Source organism: Aotus nancymaae, unplaced genomic scaffold (assembly GCF_030222135.1).
Source record: "Aotus nancymaae isolate 86718 unplaced genomic scaffold, 86718_ANA_hifiasm-v0.15.2.pri h1tg000008l, whole genome shotgun sequence".
Taxonomy (NCBI): Eukaryota; Metazoa; Chordata; class Mammalia; order Primates; family Aotidae; genus Aotus; species Aotus nancymaae.
In genome coordinates this window covers 23053230-23081211 of record NW_026988419.1, presented here as the reverse complement: position 1 = coordinate 23081211, position 27982 = coordinate 23053230, and the positions used below count along the sequence as shown (strand labels likewise).

Here is a 27982-nt window from a genome sequence, read left to right as displayed (position 1 = left end):
AAAACCCTGAAGGCTGGACCACTCTTCTTTTTCCATACACAAGCTAGGCTGTTCTCTCCTGATGCTGAGCTGTGCTGATGTGGGTAAAATGAAATTGATTTTCTTACCTATCTCAGTGTGGATAATCTGGCTTTGTTCCTGCCAGGGTACTTCAACTTCTTACCTGAATTCTGGAATTCTCCTAAAGGTATTTTGGTTTGTATATTGTTATATCAGTGTTTCTGTGGAGAAACAAGGGCTGGAACTTCCTATTCTGCCATCTTGCTAATGTCACTTCTTAGCAACTCAATTTTTAACTGGGTAGGTAAGAACTTGTAAGAGATCAGATAACACATGTTGGGCACTCACTATTATAAGTGATAGAAAATCCATTGATTATGTGAATGATCCAAACTTCGATCAATTCTAAAAATAAAACACCCAGGGAATATGCTTATGTGAATAGGAATATGGGGTTATTGATAATCACGCTCATTGGATCAGGCTTCAATTTAGGAGTTGAGGAATAATGGGTTTTTCCTATTTATAATTAAGTTTCCAAACTTCCTGGGTCAGCTTTTTTCTTAAGCACTGAAGTGTTCCTGGATAAATGACCTCTTAAGGCAGTGTAGACCCTCATCATTTTATGAAATTCTTATATATGAGTCATGGTGGTTTTTTTTTAAAGACTGTAATTGATCTGCTTTTGTGTTTAACATCTTTAAAGAGTTGGTTGGCTAAACTTGACTCCTTATAAATTCTAAATGAGAAGAAGAAGGACCTAATTTTTCCCATATAAGCCTGGATAAGGCTAGATGACTCAAATGAATTATAGATATTTTTCCTATTATTCTATTAGTACCAGAAACATGTGACTCTTTGGATTGAAAAACCATCAGATTCAAATTATAAACACATATCTATTTAATTTTCTTTTACTTGCTGAAATCACCAGTATAGAATACTGGCCACCTCAAGACCATACCCTCTGCCTTGACATTATAAGAATTTGTGTCATATCAGAAATCAGACCCCTCTTTCCAGCTCTTTCATGCTCCTGCTGCTACTGCATATTACTTTGATTTCACAATTAATTTCTTCTAACACATAAGCCAACTCCTGACTTGACTTCTTCTCTATTTAGTTGAAATTCATGATGGATAATTTAATTCCATGGTACTCAAAGTAGGCTCTGTGGCCAGCATGGGAATAATCTGATAATTTGTTAGAAATGCAAAATCTCAGGCACCTCCTGGCCTGCATTTTAGAAATTGCTTAAAAAGAACCCCATGTAATTTGCACATTGATGGTTGAGAAGCCCTGATGTCAAAGTTTCTTCAACAAGTTTCATTAACTCTCATATACTTCCTGGGTCAGCTTTGTTCTTAAGCACTGAAGTATCCCTGGATAAATGACCTCTGAGGCACTACAGACCCCCATCAGTTTATGAAATTCTTACATATGAATCATGGTGAATGGCAGATGATGGCAAATAAAGAAAAATGACATGTCTAGTATATACACTTGCTACTCATGACATGCTAGTGCTAGTGTAGTTCCACAGCACACTGACATTACTTGTTTAAACTCATCATCAAATCTAAACTGTCTTTTTGAGCAGATATTTTATCTTTTTAATCTTAGCTAGATACTGTTACTAGCATGTTCTAGCAACATAATATTGATTTCAAGTTAACTGCTATCTAGGTCATGAACCGATTAGTAAGCTGCTTGACACAGCAGGATTAAGAACTATTTCTTTTAAAATATTTTAAAATATTTGCATCTTAATGAAGTATTCCTGAAGAAAAATGAATTTAGCCTAAATTATTAATAATAGTAACACTAGGCCAGGAGTGGTGGCTCACGCCTATAATCCCAGCACTTTGGGAGGCCAAGGCAGGTGGATCATGAGGTCAAGAGATTGAGACCATCCTGGTCAACATGGTGAAACCCTGTCTCTACTAAAAATACAAAAATTAGCTGGGCTTGGTGGTGCATGCCTGTAGTCCCAGCTACTCGGGAGGCTGAGGCAGGAGAATTGCTTGAACCCAGGAGGCGGAGGTTGCGGTGAGCCGAGATCGTGCCATTGCACTCCAGCCTGGGTAACAAGAGCGAATCTCTGTCTCAAATAAAATAAAATAAAATAAAAAATAGTAATAGTAATACTGTGAATTTTTGAGACAGTCAACTGAGTGGAAATAATGTTGGGGGCAAGTGACTTTTTGTCTTCAAATTTCCCTCCACCCATCATCAAGGTGGTCCAAATGAAAGAACTTTGAGTGCTTCTGGGCTGGCCGACTGGCTTTTAAATTGTCTTCTTAAACTCCAATTATGTCTAAACATAGAAAGAAACTGCAGGTCATATGAGAGACTCAATATACATGAAGTTTATGGAGTAATAGGAAGAGTAGTTGAAGTGGTGGTAGGATTATAAGAATACATTTCCTTGCAATTGCTTATCTAGTCACCTGTCTTCACCAGACTGAGTTGCTAAAGTAGCAGTGTCTATCTTGTGTAAACAGATCCCCTAGCCAGTACCTTGCACAGAAACATAGCATGTTTAATGAATTTTGGGGATAAATGATTTTAAGGCATTGGTCATGGTCATTAATACAATGGCATGTCTGCATCATACAAACTGAAAGTGCCAGCAGTATGGATTATACCAGCAAGAGGGGACATGTTCATTTCTGAATGCTGAATCCTGAGAATACAATCAATATCATCTTTCAGAGTGAGCCACATCAGTATTTTTTGGTTTATAAATGCCTTTCTTAATATCGCAGCTCCATCAAAGAGAAATTAGGTAATTGGGATACTATTTTATAAACTGATTTATAAAGTCTTTCCTTTCTCTCCATAATGACTGTATCACAAATGCTTTGTCTAACACACTTATTTGTTGAGTATTAGAACATTAGTTTCAGACTTAATGTTTTACCATGTTGTAATTTCATGTGGATGAAAAGTTAACATAATGTAGAACAGTGAAATTAAACTGATTGACTATGAGCAGCAGCCCTGCTAAGATCCATTTCTCAATCCTCATTATTTCAGCTCTTGGCTTATTGTGTTTGCTGCCTTCTCCCATTACTCACAAAATTGCCAAATAAGTCCCTGAGGACGTACTAGCACAGGGCTTCTAGAAAATAGTGTTTGGACAATTTACATCATGGGACCAATAAAGCCAATATATTTGCCATTGCTCAATAATAATTAAAAAAAAGGCGCCAGCATTGTCTCATTTTAATTGACCCACAGTTTTAGAAGGAAGAGGGCAAGTTTGAAAGAGAAACCGCGAGAAAGCAATCAGGGACTGACCTGTAGGATATTTTCAGTTTAAACGATGCTTAATCGAATAGAGAAGCCATGAGAATTTTAATGACTTTGAATCCACAGTGGGAACTATCTTGGAAAAAAAGAATGACATAAAAATTATTATTCTCTTCTATTTAGAAAGTATGAGGAGGAGGAGAAAGGCTAAGATCTTTTCCAATGCAGAATGAGGAAAATACACACTATGGGTAAGTCACAAAAAACAAATATCTTGAAGTTTTCTTTGTTCATGAGATTACAACTGTGGTGCAAGTTATTGTGCCTGTCATTATTTTTCTTGTAGTGGGAAAATAAGCCGGGGAGCAGTGAACTAGACAACAGTGCTAGCTGGTCTTGCCAATGGAAACTAACCTTGTAAAGTTAGCAGGACCTCTCTAAGCATCATTTTGCAATCTCTTTGCAAGGCAGTGTCCTCTCCATGCCTCACTGCTTACATCTAAAGTCTTGATATTACCATACATATCTTTGCTTCATTCAAATGAGAGAAATATATGTAACTCTGCATTTATCTTCAGTATTATCAATCATTCAATATATAGACTTTAGATATGAGGGACTCTTATTATACTTTAAGTTCTGGGGCACATGTGCAGAATGTGCAGGTTACATAGGTATACATGTGCCATGGTGGTTTGCTGCATCCATCACCCCATCATCTACATTAGATATTTCTCCTAATGCTATCTCTCCCCTATACCCCACCCCCTGACAAGCCCTGGTGTGTGATGTTCCCTTCCTTGTATCCATGTGTTCTCGTTGTTCAATACCCACTTATGAGAACATGCGGTGTTTGGTTTTCTGTTCTTGTGTCAGTTTGCTGAGAATGATAGTTCCCAGCTTTATCCATGTCCCTGGCAAAGGACAGGAACTCATCATTTTTTATGGCTGCGTAGTATTCCATGGCGTATATATGCCACGTTTTCTTTATCCAGTCTATCATTGATGGGCATTTGGGTTGGTTCCAAGTCTTTGCTATTGTGAACAGTGCCGCAATAAACATATGTGTGCATTTATAATCCTTTGGGTATATACCCAGCAATGGGATTGCTGAGTCAAATGGTATTTCTAGTTCTAGATCCTTGAGGAATTGCCACACTGTCTTCCACAATGGTTGAACTAATTTACACTCCCACCAAGAGTGGAAAAGTGTTTCTACTTCTGGTATGAGGGGCATTTTAATCATATGTACTAGCACACAAATTGTAATTATTTAGAGATGAAAACAAGTATTTTATAATTTGTCAAATGTCTGTGGTGCTAAGTCACACTAACTAGTTGTGTCATAAAAAGTAGTACAAAGTCATCCCAAGTGACTCACAAAATTTTTCCAACCTCTGCATATATATTTTATAATTATGCCTCATTTAATCCCCCCTCTTTTATTCAAAGTTTCGTTCAGAATTAGTCAGCAGGAAAATCAATTTCTACAATTAGGCCTTTAGTTATTTACCCCAGAGTAGATTCTTACGAGATGGTTAATACACTGTTGTTCTTGAAGCCTAGCAGATTCCTCCTAACTCTATAATGATCAGATTTAAAAATATTTTCCTCTTAAACATCTCTATTTTCAGACAGTAGTACAAATCTTTTTCAATCCAACAATGAAGAAAAAGGAATGAAGCCTAGGAAATGGGTGTACAGAGGAAACAAAAATCACTTGCCATCGAGGGAAGTATTTCTCAAGTTTAAACCAAAGCAAACAAAAAACACATGATGACATACAGTCCTAATAAAATTTTATTGAGAACCAGTAAGTCAAATCCTTTATATAACATAGAAATACATATGATCCCAGCCTTTCCCATTAAATGACAATATAACATTGGGGTAGTTTCCCTGAATATCTCAGTTTCTTTTATAATTATAAGAGAGAAACAGTTCTCCTACAGCTCAACAGTACAGAAAACACAGTATCGAGGTGCTCTTATTTAGTGGAAGTAGCAATGAAATTGGAATTCAGTGTAAATAACAGAGGACTACAGATGAGTTCTAGTAGCCAAAGCAGTATATGCATAAATAGTCACTTTTCACATTTTCTATTTCAAAACTAGCTAGTAAAAGGCAGGGCATCGTAAGATCAGACAAAAATTAACCTGAGGACATAGTAGCAGAATATGTCTCTCAATTCAGTTATTTAGGAAATGTTAATAAAAAAGTATCCTTAGATCCACTTTTACCTAAAACTCTACCTACCATGAAGCTTTCTGATGCCAAATAACTGAAACTGACATCAAAGATGAAAAGGCAGCCACATGACTCAGAATTAAAGACTGACAACTCAGGCCACACTACAGTCCATGGTATCTATGGAAATAGGATAATGTTAACATTTTTTACATGACGGAAAGTTAACTATTTGCAATTTCTAAATTACTATAGAAACAGAAACATGTGACAGGATAAATGAACACTGCTTGACAACCTTTGAAGGTTTTATTACCTAGTCCCTGTCTAGAGACAAGAGACGCTATAGAGTTTTCTAGGAAGCAACTTCTGGGAAGGAATTTTACCAAGAAGAAAAATATCTGAGAGAAAAATATAACAGAACTAGAATTGAAACAATGATGCCACTTCCTTTTAAAACTAAGAAGTCTAGTGTAAGTTCCTTTAGTTACTACCATGTTGTTAGGGGACTGTCTCAGTTTTGTAGGCTTTGCCTGAGTTTAAAATCCCATTAAAACTTTTTTGCTCTTAAGCATAAATACAACAAACAATAGCATAGAGATAAAATTGTGCCAGTTTAGTAAGTTTTCAAAAGCCAAAAAAAGAAAAACAAAAAACTTGAATTGTGTTTGTGTTGACAAATTTGCTGAGATGACAGTATCTAAACTGCAATCCAAATATTAACTCATTTATGCTGGAGGTTGCAAATTTTTGTGAAAAATCAGACCTTGGCAATGACTTTGAGCAGCAGGATATAAATAACTCCCACAAGCTTAGCATTCCAGTAATGGAACAGCAGGCATAAATGGGTTAACAAGAATCTTATTTGAAATGTTCTTCTCCCTGCCTTGAAATCTTCCTGGGGTTAAGCACTGCTATCACTGCTTGAGAACTGTAATCAAGTCTCCTTTGGCTCAGCAAAAGCGTTGTTTTTCCCTTGCTTAGTAATGCAGCCAAAAGCACAGACACAGTATAGTAAGACATTTAACTAAATCAAATGAGTTTTATTCTTTCAGTTGGACACCCCAGCCAAAGGCAAATAGCTTTGCTGTGCACTACTTTTACTTCTTACTGTAAGTGCTGACATCATTGATTGAAAACTTTCATAAGAAAGGCAGAGCACGCACATGGCTTACTGTGCAGTAGCACTTCAGAAATCTGAGAGGCACAAGGTAGTCCCGACTTACACAAGTCACAGAAGGAGGAAGCTAATCCTAGGAATTGAGCAGTGGGCTGCTTTTCAGATCCTACTGCCAGTGGCCTTTAAAGGGTCAATTTCCAATAATATTAGCTCTTTTGGTGCTAAACAGGAAATAATAGACTGTTACCTGCAGGAACCAGCACATACTCAGTGGGGATTTGGTTTGAAGTTCCAATAAAAATAGCATGTTTTTGTTACCAAGAGAGCTGTGAAATAGGCACATTTAAAATACTTAGACCCTGTTGTTTTAAAACCGCAAGTTTTTTGCAAAATCAGTTGCAAAGAGACAAAACAAGGTGGGCAAAGGCAGCAATGAAAGGAGGAGCAGTAGAAGCTGATGAGTCAAAACATTTGTACAGAATTTGAAGCACCAGGGAGTCTTCATCTACCACAGAAAACCTGATTCTGTGGTCTCAGAAACTGATGAATTGTTAAGCCTAGGATACGCAAAGATCCATTTGTTCTGAGCATGAACTCTGGATAATCCCTCCTAAACAAAAAGCATTTCTATTAAAAGCTAAGTTGTTGGTTACACAGTATTCCCTTCTCATCCCCCTTTTTAAACAGAAGTAGAATACTGTACTATTTAGTGAAAAGACCAAAGTTCAGATAAATTGATAAGGAGGAAAATATTTTATGGCTTGTACCAAAGAGTCAGCACTAATGCATAGTTACTGTAAAAAACCCAAGTTAAAGTTTAGAAAGTAAGTCAGAGTGGACTGAAATCCTAGGTCAGAGCATATCACACATAGAAAATTAGCTTCCTGATCTTACTTGAATACTGAAAAACAAACATATTTAAATAAACAGTTCCAAAAAACCCAGATTATTTTACAGAAAACAGAAACTGCTATTGTGAGCTTATCTTGAACTAACCTTTAACTCAGAATTTTCACAATGATCAACATGTTTTATAAGTGTTTGATTTAAAATTTTGGCTTCTGAAGCCTGTATGCCTTACCAACAAAAACAGGCAAATCTGAAAGTATGTTTAGCTCTAATCCAAATAGGCATCAACAATTTAAAAAATAATATTTAGGTCCCAATTCCAGTTTGCAACTCTTGGAATTTTTCTCCTGGAAGCACGTAGTTATATTTTTGTCCCTTTCAAAATGAACCACCTAGAGAAAAGTCATAAAACTGCCCTCCAGCTGGAAGAAAATATTAAAGAGAAGTGAAGTGCAATAATAGTCACATATTTATCTTTATCTATATTGAATTTCTTTTAAACATTTTTAGAACAGTAACAAATGGTTATATTCATAAATTTAAGATTTCCTCCAAGTTCTGGAACATATGTATACAACCTCGAAACACTGTACATATCATTCACTCTCCCTTTAGGAAGAAATTAAAATTAAAGTTAAAAGACTTTCTTGGATACTTTTAAGTAAAAGTAAATGATAATTAAAAGGAACCGAATGAAAGACAAACTGAAAAAAACTAACAAAATCAAGTACACAGTTTGACTCTTTGTTTCCTTGGAAAGCAACGAAAGCACTTAGCTTGGATTTGAATATACAGAAAGGGTCATGCAGTGATTGCAGGGGGCATGCTTTCCTTTCAGAGTTCAAATGCAGGGAACCTGGCTTTTGTGGGGACTAGCAGGTCAGCCAGGAAATATATGGTTCCAGCCATTCCTGAAGAAAGAGAAAGAAGCAGAAGTTACTATACCAAACGACTCCATTTCACAGATGGCTCTTTTTCTCCCATATCTTTATTGACAAAAAAAAAAAAAAAAAAAAAAAAAGTCACAGCATTTCAGTCTATTCAAACATACAAACAGCAACAAAGGGTGCCCACCAGTGACAGCCTCATCCCTAAGGTCTGGTTCAGAGGCCACACTGGAGAGTGTGGGTGTCCTCTTGGCCCGCCTCCTTCGGCATCCTATGGCTTCTTTCCCACCTCACTGACACCCCCGCCCGCCCCCCAGAGCAGTTACAACTCTGCAAAAACGAAGGATGGCTCTACATTTTTTAACATTAACAACATTACAATCTTAATGGCAACAATTTAAATGAATTGAGAATCTGTCTGTATTTACATATATTGCAGTTCAACATTAGAAGAGATCATTAGTGACGTGCTCAGCCTTTATATCCAGGTGGAAGATTGGAAAGAGAATGCAGCCAGACAAGTTCAAGTCATAGCCCTGCCATTTACCATACGTAAGTGCCAGAGGCTCAGCCTCCTCAGCTGTGACATGGAGGTAGTGGTGCCTGTATGTTTTTGCTGAATGATTTATGACAGCATCTGCAAAATGCCCTACATGTGCCTGGCTCCATAAAAGGGAGTCACCTGATGACTACGTAAAGGAACTGTGGTAGTACATGTGCTAATTGATTTTTAATATCAATTTAACATATTGGAAGATAAAAAAGTAGTTTAAAAATAATTATAAAATTAATTTTTTGATAAAACTTAAATACATTACCAAGCAGAGAAGTATGCTGATATTATAAGGCAAATAAATAAAGTGTACAAAATACCTTCAAAGAGAGAGAAAGGGGTGTCTGGTGTTCTGCATCCGTGTTCTCCATACTCTAAGCACCATTCAGCAAACTGAAAATGAGACCAAGTTAAATTAGTACAGTGATTTCTTCTAGAGCACCCCCCAAAAGTTAAGAGGTTGTCTCTACAAATTACTCCGAAAAGTCGAAAACTACCTTCACATCAGAGAAAGGAGATTAATGCAGAGAAAAAGATGGTCTGAAAGAGAGTACACAGCACAGGAGGAATTTAATGAGCTGTCTGAGTCACGTATCTCCAAGGTTATTCAAGAAGAAAGACACAAAATCACCCTACCACTTAATTTTTTTTTCTCCCATAAATGCTCTTGAGTAAAATCACGTCCCTTTAGAGAAATGCTACTTTAATTGAAAGGCTTTTTCAGGTTTTCCTTAAATAACTGTATCTGTTATCTAAGACCTATGGTTTTAGGGATAAACCAATTAAATCAAATGAACTACAACTCTTTCTACAACCTCATGGAAAAGCTGTTTTTTTTTTTGAGATGGAGTTTTACTTTTGTCACCCAGGCTAGAGTACAATGGCATGATCTCAGCTCACTGCAACCTCTGCCTCCCAGGTTCAAGTGATTCTCGTGCCTCAGCCTCCCGAGTAGCTGGAATTATAGGTACCTGCCACCACGCCTGGCTAATTTTTTGTATTTTTAGTAGAGACAGGGTTTCACCATGTTAGCCATGCTGCTCTTGAACTCCTGACCTCAGGTGATGTGCCCGCCTTGGCCTCCCAAAGTACTAGGATTACAAATGTGAGCCATCGTGCCCGGCCAAAGAGCTGCTTTCTATTTGGTGCTTCTGACTCCTACCTTACAGGCCCTATACAGGTACTTCATATCCTGCGTGAGGTTGTAGAGTGTCAAGAAGGCATAGGCATTCCCTGCAGAACCGTGACATAGCCCATATCCCTTCTTCAGCAACCCATATTGCCAGATCACATCAGCACACTGATAGGCATCACAGAGATACTTTTCCTCTCTGAACACCTGCAGAGGCAAAGGACGTGCATTTTATTATACAAGATATAAAAGAAAGTTCCACTGATATTCCTTCCTGGGAGGTAAGGAGGAGACAGGGATATGGCTTGAAAAGAAAGGGGAAAGGATTTAGTGACAGAGGGTGTGTTATATTGCTAGTGACAATTACTAAAATGGACAAGTTTTGCTTTTTTTAAAAAAAAAAATTGGTATGCACGGTCTAAGTTTTCTGTGCATGTGTGTTTATTTGGGTGTTACTGAGAAAGCAGCATTACTTAACTTGCAACCTGCTCTTATCATTAGTGACTTACTAAAGAACACATGCTATCTTCTTTGGTAACTGCGATGCCCCCTTCACTATTAGGAAGTTTCTTTACACACTGGAGAATAAAACTGTTCTTTATTAATGTGCAAATTGATGATAAAACACTAGACTTTGTTAGAAAAATAGAGATAGACCTTTACAATCTTTTACTGCCTCCTTTATCTTCATCGAAGACTTGGGAAATATTCTGAGTAGATATTTTTAATATCTCATTGCAACCTAAGTGTTCTTAAAAGTAGGATAAGGCAGTTTAAAAAGTTTTTCCATTATTAATATATCTAATTTTCTGAAATGTAGAATTTGATACACTAAAAGTTTACTTATTTATGAGATGCCAGTGCCCCTCAATAGCCTGCAGAGTTGTAATTTGTTGATTTGGCACCAATGGTCATAGATATCTTACTTTTTCTCAATTAAAAACCTTCTTTGATTGCAGGTCTGATAGGGCATGCTTTTTATTAGTGTTATTTATGCACTACAATGGAATCATACAATATTTGTCCTTTTTGTGTCTGTTTATTTCACTTAGCATAATGTTTTCAAGGTTCATTCATGTTGTAGTATGCATCAGAAAGTCATTCTTTTAATGGCAGAATAACATTCTATTGCATTGTGGTATGTTCCATCGTATGTAAAACATTTTCTTTATCAATTCATCTGTTGATGAATACTTGGATTATTTTTACCTTGTGGCAATTATAAATAATGCCGCTATGAATGCTGGTGTGTACAGTATGTGTTTAAGTTTTTGGTTTTGGTTCTTTTGGGTATATACCTAGGAGTGGAACTTCTAGATAATATGCTGGATCATAAACAGTATCTCATTGCAACCTAAGTGTTGTTAAAAGTAGGATATGAAACAATGTCTACTATGGTACAGATAGATTATGAGAATGAATTATAATCCATTTAGCAAAGTGATCTTAGGTTCCACAAGAGATTTATTTTATTGTTCCTTTATGGATTAGGATAAAACTAATTTTAAATGATAAATTTTGGGTTATTTTATTTCAAAAATACACACAGTACCTTATAGGCCTGGATGAGCATGTAGATTACTCCAGGGGCGCCATGGCACCAATGGACAAGCAGATCTCGATTATCACCTATACATGGAGGGTAGTTGCCAGAAGGGAATTTTAGCTGGCAGACGTAGTCTACACTGGGCTTGACCAAACTATGTAACTTCCCTTGGTTCACTTGAAGGCTGGGCTAAGAATGAGAAAGAAAATTATTAGTTCTGCTGAAGCAAACAAACCTTCCTAAGTCTCAGTATATTTAAACCAGAAAAAAAAGCATGGCCAAGAGGAAATGGAAGGTTATTAAGAGGTTTAGAATTTCATCCAATTTTTCCACCTATTGGATGCCTTTATTTTAATCTTTTGTAATTTCATTAAAAATTTTTAAATAATGGGACAAAGTAAAATTGGGCTATCAGTTAACTCTTAGGGCCTTTTGTATATATTGTGTTTTCTTTTTTCTTTTTTTTTTTTTTTTTCTGGAGACAGAGTTTTTCTCTTGTTGCCCAGGTTGGAGTGCAAAGGTGCGATCTTGGCTCCCTGTAACCGCCACTTCCCGGCTTCAAGTGATTCTCCTGTCCCAGCCTCCTGAGTAGCTGGGATTACAGGTGCCTGCCACCATGCCTGGCTAATTTTTGTATTTTTAGTAGAGACAGGGTTTCACCATGTTGGCCATGCTGGTTTTGAACTCCTGACCTCAGGTGATCTGCCCACCTCAGCCTCCCAAAGTGCTGGGATTACAGGTGTGAGCCACTGTGTCTGGCGTTTTGTATATACTGTTTTTCAATATTAATTGTTATCTACATACATGTAAGTAATTTTCCTAGGTCAATGCCTGAGAATGAGTGTAAGAGAAGTTTCCCATGGTTTCAATATATAAAGCAAACTCTAAAAGCCACCAAGAGATGTACTGACAAACCAAGCATGTCTTTCATTATTACATCTAGAGAAGAGATAGTGGTATTTTCAATAGAAAATGACATCAACAAGTTAAGACACCTGGAATCTAGATTCCAAACTACAGCATGCCTCTAGATCAGCTCCTTTTGCAGAGGATTTAGGACTGATGTAAATGCCACATTGTTTTCATTTAACAATGTACAGATTTATAGAACATACTGACATAGAGCATATAAACCACCATTTTTGATACACAGTTTAGTTTCTCCTTTTGGTCCTGTTCTTAATTCAATGACTGCTAATGTCTTTCAACAACAGATTCAAAGTGCTGTTTTGCCAGGCAAGGTGTGGGACATGTGGGGAGAGGGGTTGGGCAGTGGTGTGAAGCACAGGCATGAGGCGGTGCTGGTAGGGTCAATGTAATATTGACAATACCATTTTCACGAGATTCCGAAAGTGCACTGAGTTATTTAGAAGACAGATTTCATTTTAAACAAAGAATAAGTTCAGTTAAAAGTGTTTAAGCTCAGTTTAAAGTGTTACAGTAGAATGAGTGGATTCTCCTCAGAGTTGCAGGAATTATCCAATATGGCCTAAAAATAATATTGTTTTATTTTATGTTGTTGAAGGGGTACCTACTAGACTAGACTTTCAGGATTAAAAATTAAATCACTTCAAATTGATAATAACCCACAAATGGAAAAATCAATACTTGGGTTTTCAGGTATCTTACTACTAAGCTAACACAAGGAGGCAGAGTATGTCTCCTGATTATTTGTTTCAATGAAAGTTCGATGAGGCTGTCTAGTCACTAACTATGTCTCCTGATTATTTGTTTCAATGAGAGTTCAATGAGGCTGTCTAGTCCTCTTCAGAGAGGGCCTCTAATATATTTGATTCTAACTAACCTTGAAACTTCAGAAGACTCTTCTTTTCTGAAAACTTTTAGGAATCTACATTTACTCCTGGGAATAGACAGGAAGAAATGCACCAGAAAAATAAAGAAATTTAAGTCTAAATGTCAACATCCTAATTACATAACCTCTAATTGAAAAGTGTAGAATAAATATGCCAGTGAGTCTCTGATTGCCACTAACACTCAATGTGTGACTCTGCATTCAAAAGTAATAATAACCTTGAGTTTTTCAGTTCTGTTGTCTTTGTTTAGTTATAGGTAGAGGACAGGTCCAACACTGATCTTGTATTCTAAGAGCCAGTTACTCAAAGAGCTTGTAGTCTATGTATCTAAGCACTCCTGCTGAACACGTTAATGAAACACTTTGCTTTATGCCACAGTGTGCCTTGGGAAGGTGACAGGGGTAACTGCCATTAGAAATCAATTTTCTTTGTCATGAATTCTTTTTCACAAGTGCCAATTTCTCCTTAAGGAGTGCTTCGTAAGTCTCCCAAAATGATGCTCTTGCGAGTCCTCTTCTGATCTCTCCCAAGTTATGTTTGCTGCAGTACGTTCTACATGTTTGTAGTCTATCTGACTTTCACTGATGTGCCCCAATAGTATTAGATCCTAAGAACTGTTGGGCAGAGCATATTCAGCTATTTTTCAGGTAAGTAAAGGTCTCCTCAGCTTTGCTCTCTAAGTGGGCATTAGGCAACAAATGCTCATTTGTTTTCTATTGATTTTGTTCTTATTCCTGGAATTTGGGGAATTAGTTGTGTCTTTTAACGTGGAGTAATATTTTTAATTCAAAGCACTGGCTGAAAGAGCAGAGCGGAGGCACCTCATACAGAATTATAGGTCAAAATGCTTTAGTCTGCACAAGTGGCACTAAGTGGGCAAGTATGGTCACCTGCAAATCAAACGTCATCGCAAAACGCAGGGCCCTTAATGTTTCTACACTTTAAAAGGCATCTTGGTAAACATCGCTTTTGTTTGTCTAGGTCAAGTAATTACAAGGAAAGTAATGACAAACTAGAACTAGAACATCTATCTTCTCACCCATGATAATACATGGCTCAGGAAGGACATTTTAAAGTTTTACCATAATCACTCCTTACCTGCATCAGGTAGTAATAAATTCCAGCCAGGCCATGAGCAGCCCCCACATAATATTCCTGGTACCATTCATACATCAGTGGAGACTTTGCCGTGAAGTTTCTCTTTCTAGCTAGGTTTTCTCCAGAGGTTAAAATTGTTTCACAAATCTACAGGGAGAAAACCAACCAAAAGAACAAGTTAACTGAATAAAAACCTTCCTCGTGGAGGTAAAGACTCTTTTTGCTACAAGGTATTGGGGAACATGATAAACTAGACACCACCTTTCAGCCAGGGAAAGGCACAGTTTAATTCTCCATCAGAGAAGTGTGTGGGACAATACTCAACCTAGAAGGGGGAGGGCATAGAGGATCTTGAGCTCTTTGCATTACAGCTTATGAGACTTCACCTGTTTTCAAAGAAAAGCATAAACTCCTCTAAGCACCACTAAAAGAGATCCTCCATCTGAGAGGTGAAATTTGGCTCCAATCCTCTTTGGAGAGGGCCTCTAAATTCTCAAATGGAGCAGGCTGGCCTTCTGACTTTGAGTCAGAAATGTTTCCAACAGCACTCCGTGGGAAGCTATTGGTTCTTGGACTGTGCCCAACCTTTAGAGGTCAAGATACACCTCCTTTATTTGGAGTGTGCTAACTGGAGAGACACAAACAATAGTTTAGGCAGATAGTAAGTGGGATCCTAAAAAGACTCCTAAAAACACAAAAACATGGTACCTGCTGAATATGGCTTTGAGGAATCTTTTCCATTCCAAAGTTCTTATTGACAAAAAGAAGAGCATAGATGTAGCCTATTCGCCCATAAAGCATTTCATTTGGAGCATGAGGATCAATCTTATTTAGGTGAATTAGCCTAAAAATAAAAATACATGCCCAAAATAATTTGAGAGGAATCAGGTATTGGGGTATACTTAAAAATGTTACATTGAAAAATCATACATATGCACACAATATATATATCTATATATATACAGTATCTATTTATAGAACAGTCATGGCTCACAGATTAGCCCTCCATTAAATTTCTTCAGTTCACAATGGAACTGACAAATACATTCATAAGATGAAAGGATACAAGTTTATGGCGGAGGCTATCCAGAATCTCCCTAGTTCCTCATGGTGGCAGGCCCTAAGGTGAGTATTTTAGCAGCTGCGGTCAGAGAAGCCAAGAACTGCTTGCTCTTAAGGCATTTAGCCCGGAGAAAGGACTAAGTCAATACTCAAATGGCTCATCATCTTCTTCCTTGGTTTATTTCTTAATGTGTCACCAGGCCTGCCTGAAGAAAGTCTCATCTACCACAGTCAATAATACATGTAAATATTAACAGCACAGTGGTGTCAGTCAGGTCTCCATCTGCCCAGTCTCCCAGCCTTCTAGTTCTCCTCAGAAATAACCATGCTTACCATTTTATGTGTGTGTATTCATAGAATTATTTTAGGTACACATAAGCATAAATTTACATATTTGTAAATACATTCTACAGCTTACTATTTTAATAATACATTTTGACAATGATTCCATAACAGTACATAGAGTAGTCACATTCTTTGTAATACCTGCACAGAACCCCACTGAATGGATGTATTATATAGTTCATTAAGTCCCTACTAATAGACTCAGTTCAGCGTCTCAGAAAAAGTTACTTTCAGTTCTGGTTTCAGGTACGATGGAGTAAGCACACTATGCACCTTGTGTCTCCCTGAAAATGTGACTCTAAAACCTGGACAAGATAGAGCAGCTATCTGAGGTCTCTGGAAAGCAAAAGTAACATGCAAAATGGGGAAGAGGACAAGAATCTGAAGTACCACCAAAGCAGTGGTGAGTTTACCATTTTTTTCTCTCTCGTATTCCCCTGGTCTGAACTCAGTACAGCCCCTAAACCCAAAAGTAGGCACGAGCAGGCTGATAGAGGGAGACCCAGAAGAAGCCCTGCAGTGCTGTCTCAAGACAAAGAACTCCTAATATCAGAGAGACGGGGCTAATCCTCCCTTTTTCTTTATTTTCCTTTTCTCAGTTCTCTTGTGCCCCAAGCTACAAGCAATCTCATGCTGGCAGCAGGTGCAAAAGTAAGGGGAGCCCTGGGAGCCAAACTCTGAGGGAGGGGACACTCCCTGGCAGATTGAAGTAACTGTGGTCCCAGGAGGGAGCTGTAAGCCCCCATTGCTTTACTTCTCTGTCCCCCGTATCACCTGGCCCTAGAAGCACACACAGTCATAGATGTGACAGAGCAGGGTCACCAAAGCCCCAGCCTTCTCATCAGAAACCAAAAAGGGAAGCCCCAGAAACCAGAAAGTAGCGGGGAAGATCACAGAAGGAGGTCAGTTTAGGAAAGTAACCTTATTTGTGAGTTGGACCTCTGAACCTTTTTCCCTTTTTGAGGGGAGTGGGGTGGGCAGCAAAGAAAATAGGGAAGAAAAATGTCCTTCCTATTTTAGATTTTTTGTCATATGAAATTTTGAAGTGCATCTCAATCATCCCTAAATTAGCCTATAAATTTGATGTGATCCCATTTAAGTTAAAACATTTTAATTTTTGGTAAAACCTAACAAAATGATATTAGCATGAGAGTCAGTGACACTCTGGAAAAGAATAGAAATGAGAGGACATTAGCCCTAACAAATGTTTTCAGGTAGCTTAAGAGACTAAACACACTACTTAATCTCCGTTCTTAAAATTTTTCATCTGTGAAATAAATAGTCCCTTCCAATTTAGAAATTATCTCAAGTTATCTATATGGAAATTTACTTTTAAAGTAGTTAAGCATAAACAGTGTGCTGTGCCTGTGCATGTCTGTCATCTAACTTTAGTCTATACACTAAGGATGGTTCATTGGCATATGAAGTAACAAACATCAGGTCCTTCCATCCTTCTGCCCCAAAGTGATGAAGTACTCTAAGCAGGAGTCAAAATTCATAGGTACTCAGCAGTGAAGTGGTTCTTTTTCTTATAGGAACTTTATCAAAATCTACACCAGAGAATGTTATTAAGGAATGATAGAAAATTTTTCATTGGTGGAATGAGTGGTGAAGATGGGCTGGAGGTTTGGAAGATGGTACAGGCTTTCCCACTACTTTGATGAATAAACAAGTCTAAGAAAAGCTTGAGGGCAATATGACTTTCTCTGAGCTACAAAAACAGTGTAGGAGTTGTTTTTTTCTTGTAAATTTGTTTAAGTTCTTTGTAGATTCTGGATATTAGCCCTTTGTCAGATGGGTAGATTACAAAAATTTTTTCCCATTCTGTTGGTTGCCAGTTTACTCTTAACAATAGTTTCTTTTGCTGTGCAGAAGCTCTTAAGTGTAATTAGATCCCACTTGTCTATTCTGGCTTTTGTTGCCACTGCTTTTGATATTTTAGTCATGAAGTCCTTGCCTATGCCTATGTCCTTAATGGTATTGCCTAGGTTTTCTTCTAGGGTTTTTACAGTGTTAGGTCTTATGCTTAAATCTTTAATCCATCTGGAGTTAATTTTTGTATAAGGTGTAAGGAAGGGATCCAGTTTCAGCTTTCTGCATATGGCTAGGCAGTTTTCCCAACACCATTTATTAAACAGGGAATCCTTTCCCCATTGTTAATTTACAAGAAAAAAAACAACCCCATCAAAAAGTGGGCAAAGGATATGAACAGCCACTTTTCAAAAGAAGACATTTATGCAGCCAACTAACATATGAAAAAAAGCTCATAATCACTGGTCATTAGAGAAATGCAAATCCAAACCACACTGAGATACCATCTCACGCCAGTTAGAATGGCAATCATTAAGAAAATCAGGAGACAACAGATGCTGGAGAAGATGTGGAGAAACAGGAACGATTTTACACTGTTGGTGGGAGTGTAAATTAGTTCAACCACTGTGGAAGACAATGTGGTGATTCCTCAAGGATCTAGAACTAGAAATTCCATTTGACCCAGCAATCCCATTACTGGGTATATACCCAAAAGATTGTAAATCATTTTATTATAAAGATGCTTGCACACATATGTTTATTGTGGCACCGTTCACAATAGCAAAGACTTGGAACCAACCCAAATGCCCATCAATGATAAACTGGATGAAGAAAATGTGGCACATATACACCATGGACTACTATACAGCCATAAAAAAGGATGAGTTCATGTCCTTTGCAGGGACATAGGTGAAGCTGGAAACCATCATTCTCAGCAAACTGACACAAGAACAGAAAACCAAACACCGCATGTTCTCACTCATAAGTGGGTGTTGAACAATGAGAACACATAGACACAGGGAGGGGAACATCACATACTGGGGCTTATCAAGTGGTGGGGGGGCTAGGGGAGGGATAGCAGGGGGTAGAGGGAAGGGCTAACATTAGGAGAAATACCTAACGTAGATGACGGGGGGATGGATGCAGCAAACCACCATGACATGTGTATACCTATGTAATAAACCTGCCCATTCTGTACATGTACCCCAGAACTTAAAGTATAATTTAAAAAAAAAGAAAAAAAACAATGTAGGAGATTATATATACATACGTATATCTTCTTCCTAATAAATGTTTGCACATTTGGCAGAACTGGGCACCCACGTGTGCTTTCATTTGAACACACTCAGTAGGTAGGGGTATAGTTTAGGGGGATTATAGCCTCTACTGCTAATCTCTGCAGACCACCAATATTTACCAAAAAAAAACCCCCAAAATCCCAAGCATACAAAAACCTAACAATTGTTACCACCAGGCTATACACCAATAGATGCAGTGAAAACATCCTAGCTCAGCAGAGAGGGTAGATGTGAAAGAGAAAACAATCTTCCTCTCCCACCTCCCTCTCTACCACTTCCACACGCTTGTGGTGAGGGGGTAAGAAAACATATAAAATGAAGAGGATGGGTTTTAATAAGCAGAATGAGATGATTTTAGTTAGTGAAAGTGGCTGAGAGTTATAAAAGACAGAGAAAGTTATGAAGGCGTCTTTAAGGGAACTTACTCCCTAGCAGGAAAGGGTGGGGGTTGTTAAAGCATGGCTAGTTGCAGTTAGTGAAAAAGTTAAAACTTTTTCATATGATACCTCACCAAACTGAGGCAGCTCAGATTAGTTAAATATGCAAATGCTGGCTCATCCACATTTTTTCTTCTACAAATATAGGCAGGAATAATTCATAGTGAAACAGTGGTTATCTCAGAAATAGATATTCCGAGAAACAGATAACCAAGAAACTTAGTCAGGGGTTTCTTTCCTTTTTCTTCTAATATATTTTCTTGTCTACTTTGACCTTTTTAAAACAACAGGGGTTAATGGGTAGTAGAATTATGGGCCATTTTGTTTTCTACTTCAATACCATATCTATCTGCGTACGTGTGCACACACACACTCCCTTAAGTTTAAAAGAAATTTTAAATTTTTAATAAAAACATTTATTAAGAATGTTTTTTTCTCATGCCAGAACTGGGAGCTCAGTATCGTTGGGCCCATAAAGAAACAAAATCTGTCTGAGACAAACTCAACTGTTACAGTAAACAATGAATGTCTCAGTTTTGACATGAACCTATTATCAAATTTTAATATGTGTCAAACTGTATAGAATTTCAATATAAAGCACTTTAGATTTACTTTTGCAAAGAAGACTGAAAGAACTATGCAAAAATTTACTGTAATATTTTTTAAACACACACTGCTCTATGTAAGTATTACACAAATTACTGCATTGACACCAATGATATTCCACTGAAATAAAGTATTTGAATCACTGCATTAACTCCATTCCTTTTTTTGCCAATGTTATGACCTGCACTACCACTAGGTGACGATATAGATTTAACATTCCATTTATTTTGCAGCCAAACACATTTGCATTTGGAACACTCAAAGTAGGCAGCAAATACCTTTCAAATACTTATTTAAAATAAAGTATTGGTCAGAGCATCTTATTAAAAGAAAACAGTTTAAAGTAATAAAAGAAGTGTTCCTTTTTTTTCTGGATTTGAATTCAAATCACTAAAATTCATTAGTTGGGATTGATGATTACTAGGACTTAACTGCAAGTTTTAGATGCTACATTCTCAAGTTAAAATAAAGAAATGATACCACTGATAAATCATAATGGTTATTTTATGTGTTTTCAGAAACTCTCAAACCCACAAGCACATTGTTGCAGCTTTGTTTTGATGTGTTGATATTAATAGCAACCCATCTTTAGAAGAGATAAGCAAGTCACTGAAATGTCACTGAAGGAAAAATAAAGACATACAAACAGGGTAGTTCTGTTCCACTCCTCACAGTACTTCCTCAGGGTGTTACTGGGGAGAGTGCTTGGCCTTATATTATCAAAAGGTTTGTAACTTTAAAAAAAGATGTCCATTCCTGACTCATGACACTACAAGAAGAGAGGTTATACATTTCTGGACCAGAAAGCCAGAGTCCTTCATCATTCTAAGTACTGGTCCCAAAGCACTATCTATGTCAGGTTAGCCATCTAATTGGGAACAAACAGGCAACACACTCTATTCGTGTTGTGGCATCAATGTGTAGAAGTGGGTGGGATGGAAACAGATACAATTATGTATCACGGTATAGAATGAACTAGTGCGATGTACTGTCCTCTCCTCCACCCCCTGAGCCATTTGCAGGACAATTTGAACATGAACGCATACACACCCTCCTTTGGGGAGTTATAGATCCTTTTAAGAAAAGCAGAAATGCTCTCTCCTGGCTGAATATAATTTGGGGGTTTTATACACTTTCAGAAGCCCTACGATTCTCAGAGGCCCAAGGTTAAGAATATGTACTACAGGACAACACTGATTTCCTTGGATTTCTGTTTCTTTAGGGATTAGACTTTTGTTGATCTCAAAGGACCTTTTAGTCTCTAAAACTCAAAATTATGACTGTGAAAGACCATTACATTAAGAAAATGTAGAAAAAGGAGCTAGCTAGAACATGATGTTGGCAATGAAGCATAACAAAGGCAGTATACAGAGAATGCGAGTGTGGGATTGCAAAAGGTCTGTAAAATGAAAAAAAAGTTTAGTAAAAGTTAAAGGAGGTTTACTAAATAACTGATATTAAATAATTTTGGATTTCTTGAAATTAAGTCAAATTTCTAGATTTTTCCCTTAAAAGGAAGACATAAAAGATAAAGCAAACTCCATAACTTACAAAGCATTCCAAATCATTCTTTTTCTGTTTCGTATAAAACAAAAATCTGAAAACTCAAAGCTATAGCCACAAATAGTATACTTTCCCATTATAATCACATACTACCTTTTTAGCCTTAACAAGCCTACTGGCTATAAATACTGTTTAAATGTCATAAAATTTAAAAAGATAAATAACAAAAAACTTTAGTACCAATATATCAACAACAAAAATCTTAGCATACTCTTACGAGCATTTTAATTTTAATAAACCAATATGATATACCATTTCCCAAAGACTGTGTGTTAGAATAGGCCCTCAAGATTTCATGAAGAAAAGGGTTGTCTACCTAAGTTATAAGATTGGCAAGTGCTGCTCCCTAGAGTCGCTGTGTTGTCCCCAGGTAGACAAGCTACAGAAGACTCTTAGCAGCCAGTAAAAACACATATTTAATTTTGTTTAATTAGTGCTTTGATACAAATCCCAATCTGTTTGTATCTATGAATCCTGTTCTCATTGAACACATTAACATTTCTCACATAGCAAACTATTAAAATTTGGCTGCACTTATTTTGGAAAGGCTGGCATTATATATAGGATATTGGGAGCACTACAATTTAATTTGACGGTACTTAACACTGATTCACTGAATGAGACTGTCTTGTGGACCTCTAAAGCAGTTGTTGACTGATGGCTTTAAACATTAGCTATGTAAAAAAAAATTAAAAGGTAGTTTCTGTGTTTTAAATTGAGGTGAGTATAGAACAGCTTTGTATTGGCAAGTCTTATGCAAGTTAGCTACTATGGAAGGAACACACTTTAATTACACCTTGGGGGAAATAACTTTTGTTTCATCTTTCATTTTGGTTGAGCTTGGTGACAGGTTTTATATTAAAAGCTTCTCAGCTCTGGAGTGGAATGTTCAGTTTTTTTCCTCTAGATGCACTAAGTAATGTGTTTTTTAAGTTAGACTATGTAATTTCTAGCCTTAAGAAATGTAGCACAGGCATGTATTTAAAAAAGGTGTTTTGAAATATATGTTCAATCATTTTGTTAATAATGACTCCCAAATCATCATGGGTGGAGCAAAATCTCCTTGGCCCACTTACCCCTTTCCTCTTGTTACAATTTCCAGTGGAAGAAGTTAGTTACAATAAGAAAATATCATAGTATGGGAAAAAATTGGGAGGGAAAGGAGAATATGCACGTGCGCACACACACGCATGCACGCACACACACATGCACACACACACACGCCTAAAGGACAGGGGTATAAATGATTCCTCCTTTGAATATAGCATAATCATATCTTAAAAAATCCAAAAAGCTCATTGTTGAAATATACATCACACATAAGATTAGCCAAGGATCCTTGACAAAGTAAATTGGTGATGGTAATGCTATTCTAACAGTAATTCATAAAAAAGAATAGTGGGAATCAAACACCATGATGAACTCAGGGACGGTCACTGGTTAAAACACTGCTGGAGTGTTAGCATGTGCAGTGCAGAGTTGCATGGCAGCCAGGGTTCTTAGAATTCCAAAAGAGTGCTTAATAAACTCTGGTAAGGCAACAATTATAGTCAATTAGTACAAACATTTAATAATTCTTCACAATTCACCAGTTCTAGTGGACCACCATAATTTATACCAAAAATGAAAATCGGGATGTGCATGTCACTGCCTCTAAGAAAGACAGTTTTGAATCAGTTTGTGGTCCCTTAGAAGGACTCTTCCAGCCAACCTGTAGGAAGTGAACTGCATTTCCTTGAATTACTGATCTTGGACAGCACCTTGGATCAGTAATCATGTTTAGGCTTTTGGTCTCATTTACATTATTGAACTGATATTTCATCTGGAACATGACAATGTCTTATATCTTGCAATAAAATAGGTATTATAATCATTGTTCCTTAACTATAACACAGGAATAATGAGAATTGATCAAATGACAGCAGTGAGACATATCTGCTAAGAGAAAAGTGAACTCACTAGAATGTTCTTTTGTTAATTAACACATGCAGAATTAATGCATAATGATAGCTAGATAATAATCTTCATATAGAAACATGATTACCGTGTGATGCAATCTTCTGCCTGCTTCTCATTGTTCATCTTGTGATACAGCACAGCGGCCACTGCCAGGGGGCCTGCATCCCCGCAAAGGAAGGTGATGGAACGCTTGGTTAAACAGTTCAGACTTTGCTTTACATAGCTATGTGCCATCTGTAGGTAGGCAGAGTCTCCAAATACATCATAAAGATGTAAGTAAAGCACAGCAATACCTGAAAAACAAAGAAAACAATGTAAAGATGAGGAAAGGGCAGTTATTATTTTGGCATGTTGTCTACTCAGCAGTGTTGATTTTTGATAACCTATAGCAAATATATTAATGATCTGGAAGTTTGGGTGACTTTAATTCTAGGCTTAGCTCTATTACTAGGCAACTCTAAGAACCAGCATAAGCCAATCACTTACTTGTCCTCAGTTTCCTCATGACAACTCTATTAAATAATGAGGTCTCTAAGGCTCTGGCCAATAAAGAGACACACAGCCTATTAATCTTTGTTGTACTCTGGCTATTGTGTTAATGTATTCTTCTTGGGGGGTAAATAATGTGTCATTAAACTAGGGTTTCAAATAAATGTTATCTATTTAACCAATAATTATTTAATTAATAAATAAGAAATGTATTGTTGTGAACTGAAGACCTTCAAAGACTAGGGAATGAAAACTTCAATTTCTCGTTACATAAAAGATTTTTTTTTTTTTAGTGAAAAGGTAGTTAGTGTAACCAAATTCCCTACCCAGTATTCTTCCAGGCAGGGATGATAAGAAAGTTATTTGATAGCTGAGAAAATATATTCAATCCCTCCATTTTTTTTCTCTGTTGAGGACCTAGCCTCTTTGGTAACTGTAATGTAAAAGCCATCAATGACTTCTGCCTTGGGCTTTACTCGATCTGTTTCTTATCCTACTCCTGAAGTCCACAATATGTAACAGAGGCATTGTCTGAATGCCCTTATTTCAAATGCCTGTCACAGTGGAAAGAGCCTTCCCTCTGAAGCCAACTGGTCTCAGTGCAAGACTCAAAGATGTGGAGTAGGAAGCCTGCCTGCCTGCAGCATTTCCAGAAACCCACTTTTCCCCTTAAAATACATTTTCCATCTCATTTGCCATTTTAGAAGACACAGAGCCTCTGTTTAAATTTAAATTAATAGAGCCAATCTTTTCACAGATTTCAATGCAGTAAAAATGCTGTCTACAAAATTACTTTCCACTGTACTGAGGACAATTTTAAATTTAGATAGTTTTCTCATTTTGCATGGGTAATCTCCAAAGCTTTGTGCTACAGACAATTCAATTTCACTTGTATATTAAGGCCAAATTTTCATTTCCCGCCAAAGTTAATAACCTTGACTGCTCTTTCAAAGTGGCTTGGTGTTAGTAATTCTACAAGCTGATGATCAGATGCACCAATGCCTAAGGTTTGTAGACAAGTGTACAAAACCTCGCATGTAGGTAAGAAAAAAAATCCCCTTTTCACAAATGATCAATGTCAAGAGCTTCTTCTAAAATCAGGTCCTTAATAGGCTTCATTTCCATCCACATCACACATCTGCAGGTGATCCATTTAAACTGTTACCCTTTCATTTTGCCCTCCTATTCCCATTGCTGCCTGAACTCTCCTAATTAAGTTATGTAAGCACCAAAGTCAGATAATGACATGATGGAGATCTGAGAAAATAAAAAGTGATTAAATACAAGCCCAATGATTGTTTTCCTTTTCAAACCTTCGTCTCTCATTAGCAACAATTCCTCTTGGCTTAACTATTTAACAAACAAAATCTATTAAGGCTTGCAATTGTAAGGTTTGGTGTATTTCTCATGAAAAAGAGGTAATCATTTCTTAAGTCTCATAAGAGTACATCTGGATAAAAACTTTATTTTTCATCGGCAGAGAATTATCTTTCTTCATGTTCCAGTTCTCCCCTACCTCTCATCTGGGCCTCTGGGTCTGTGGATTTTGATAGGCAATCTTCTGCAAATGATAGTTTACTGTGTCTACATTCCCTGTCACAAACATCCATGGAGGAAAAGGACTTTAAGTGGTGAGTGCTACTGCCAATTAGAAAAAGTTTCCTGTACATGCTTATTATAAATCAGCCCAGGTCAGGAAAATAAGACAAAATTCATTAAGTCACAGACATTTAATATTTCAGTATTTTATAACCCATGTGTCCTAATAATAGGAAAAAAGGGGGAACTGCTTGTGGCCAAATGTCTTAAACCTGATCCTCAACCCTTGACAATAACCATGCATATACAACCAACGCTGAATAAATACCAAAGACTCCGAGCTGGTTGGCAAGGTGGGAAATAAAAACACACTTCGAGGGCTTTGAAAATTCACCCAGTCCTAATACACATTCATGGATCTGGCTTCAGTCAGTGCCTTAAGAAATGCCTTCAAAATGCAATGTTTATCAAAATACTCATGGAAAAAAATTATACGGTACTGAAAGACTTAATGCAAAACACCAGTTCTCTGGTTCACTCTGTTCCTGGCTCCCAGAGGCAACCATTTTCAACAGTTTTAGCCATTTTCTCTAGTATTTGCCTCTATATTTCTTATAATATGCTTATGTGCTATCTGTTGAATTTTCTATGTCAGATATTTCATACTCATTAGCTCTTGTGATGGAGACTGCTAAGTGGTTTCCCAAATGTATCTCGCCTTTCTCTCAACAATAAAGCCCTGGATTTTAGCTGGGCACAGGTTGCCGAGAACAATCTTCTTCACAGCTGGGTATGGCTAGGTGACAAAGTTCTGAACAACAGGATGCAGTGGGAGTAGAGGAGGCAACTTTGGAAAATGTTCTTGAAATGAAGGCACTGGCCATTTATTTCCTTTTCTACTTTCTTCCTGGCTGGAATGCAGATGTGATGGTGCAGCTGGAGCAGCCATCTTAGACCATGAGTTGGAAGGTCTGTGATGAGGGTGGTAAAACTTCAAAGATCAAAGCCGCCTAGATCCTGGAGGACTGTAAAGCTGCCACACTAGTCCATGGATTGCCTACTTACAGGAGAAAAACAAACTTCTGCTTTGTTAAAGCCACTGTTATTTTAGATGTACTGCCAAGTCCTGGTAAGCCTAATCCTAAAGAAGACAGCTCTTCTCAAAGCTAGAGAGGCAGGCAGAAGCTAGGTTATACAGGATCTGGCAGGCCAGTTAGGATTTGGAGTTTCAGTTGAAATGCACCCATTTTAAGCAAGGAAAGAATATACTTAGATTTGTTTTGTTAAAAGTTCGCCGTAACTGCACTGTAAGGTTTGCAAGTGAGTGTATGAAACAGTGGATGCAGGAGGAGCAGTTAGACGGATCCGTCAGGAGTAGGAAAGAGACATAGGGTGGGTTGTGCAATACAGATGTAGTCACAGTGAACTGGAAAGACACCTGTCTAGAAGGTAAAATCAACAGAACTTGGTGGGGGATGATGGAGAAGGAGATGCCAAAATGCCTCCCAATGTCTAACTTTAACAGCTAGATGGGCAATGGTGCCCTCCACTGAGGTGGCAAACTCCTCTGTTGGAGAACCAGGTTTGGGAGGAAAGAGTACAGTCATATATCCATTAATAAATTCATCCCCAAAGATGACTCTATTCTCCGAAGGACACTTAATGAGAAAAAAAACATTTCTACTGACTTCTAACATAACAGCCAAAATTGTTCGAGTTTTGACAAAGAATGAGGTATGGAGTTTCATCTTTTTATCACAGAATATGCATCTACTTTAAAATGTGACAAAAGTCATTTTTAGCTGAGTGTATCCTTCGGCTTAAATTTGAGTTTCAGATTACATTTCCTTTTGTGCTGTCTGCTAAGCAAAAAGTAGAATGATGGAGATATGCTTTCTTCCCTTCATCTTCTCTTCTAGACCAGAAAAAACTTGAATGAGATTTAAATTTTGATTGCATTTAATTGTAAAAATCTGCTCTAAACTGATTTAGAGTTTAGAATTATTTTATATTTAATAAATGGTGTTGCTGAATGTCATATTCATAAGTATATTATTCTGGATATCCACATGCAGAAGAATAAAATTTGAACCTTATTTCATAGTATACATTAAAGTCAACTCAAAATGGACTAAAGACTTAGACTTAAGACCAGAAACTGTAAAACTACTAGAAGAAAATATAGAAGAAAACCTACATATCCAGATGTATAGTACTTTGAATTACTATTCCTGCAACCTATCTGGTTCGTCTGGATGTTCAGTGTCCAGTACGATGGCCTTTAACTATAAATATCTATAGAAATGTAAGTTAATTAAAAGTAAACACAATTTAAAATTCAATTTCTTAGTCACACTAGCCACATTTCTAATGTTCAATAGCCACATGTGGCTAGTGGCTGTCACAGTGGACTGCAAAGTAATAACATTTC

General features: G+C 37.2%; 1 protein-coding gene across 2 annotated transcripts in view; it reads right to left on the bottom strand.

Annotated features, from left to right (window-relative positions):
• Positions 1-5037: 5037 nt before the first annotated feature.
• Positions 5038-27982, bottom strand: part of LANCL1 (LanC like glutathione S-transferase 1) — a 44704-nt gene continuing 21759 nt past the window's right edge. For both annotated transcript variants that reach the window (XM_064373039.1, XM_021667024.2), the window contains exons 4-10: positions 23609-23816; positions 15150-15285; positions 14442-14588; positions 11536-11718; positions 10014-10190; positions 9172-9244; positions 5038-8322 (exon numbers count right to left, since the gene is read on the bottom strand). In XM_064373039.1, the coding sequence (XP_064229109.1) occupies positions 8246-8322; positions 9172-9244; positions 10014-10190; positions 11536-11718; positions 14442-14588; positions 15150-15285; positions 23609-23816 (1001 nt within the window). In that variant the 3' untranslated portion in view covers positions 5038-8245. The remainder of the gene's footprint in view (positions 8323-9171; positions 9245-10013; positions 10191-11535; positions 11719-14441; positions 14589-15149; positions 15286-23608; positions 23817-27982) is intronic.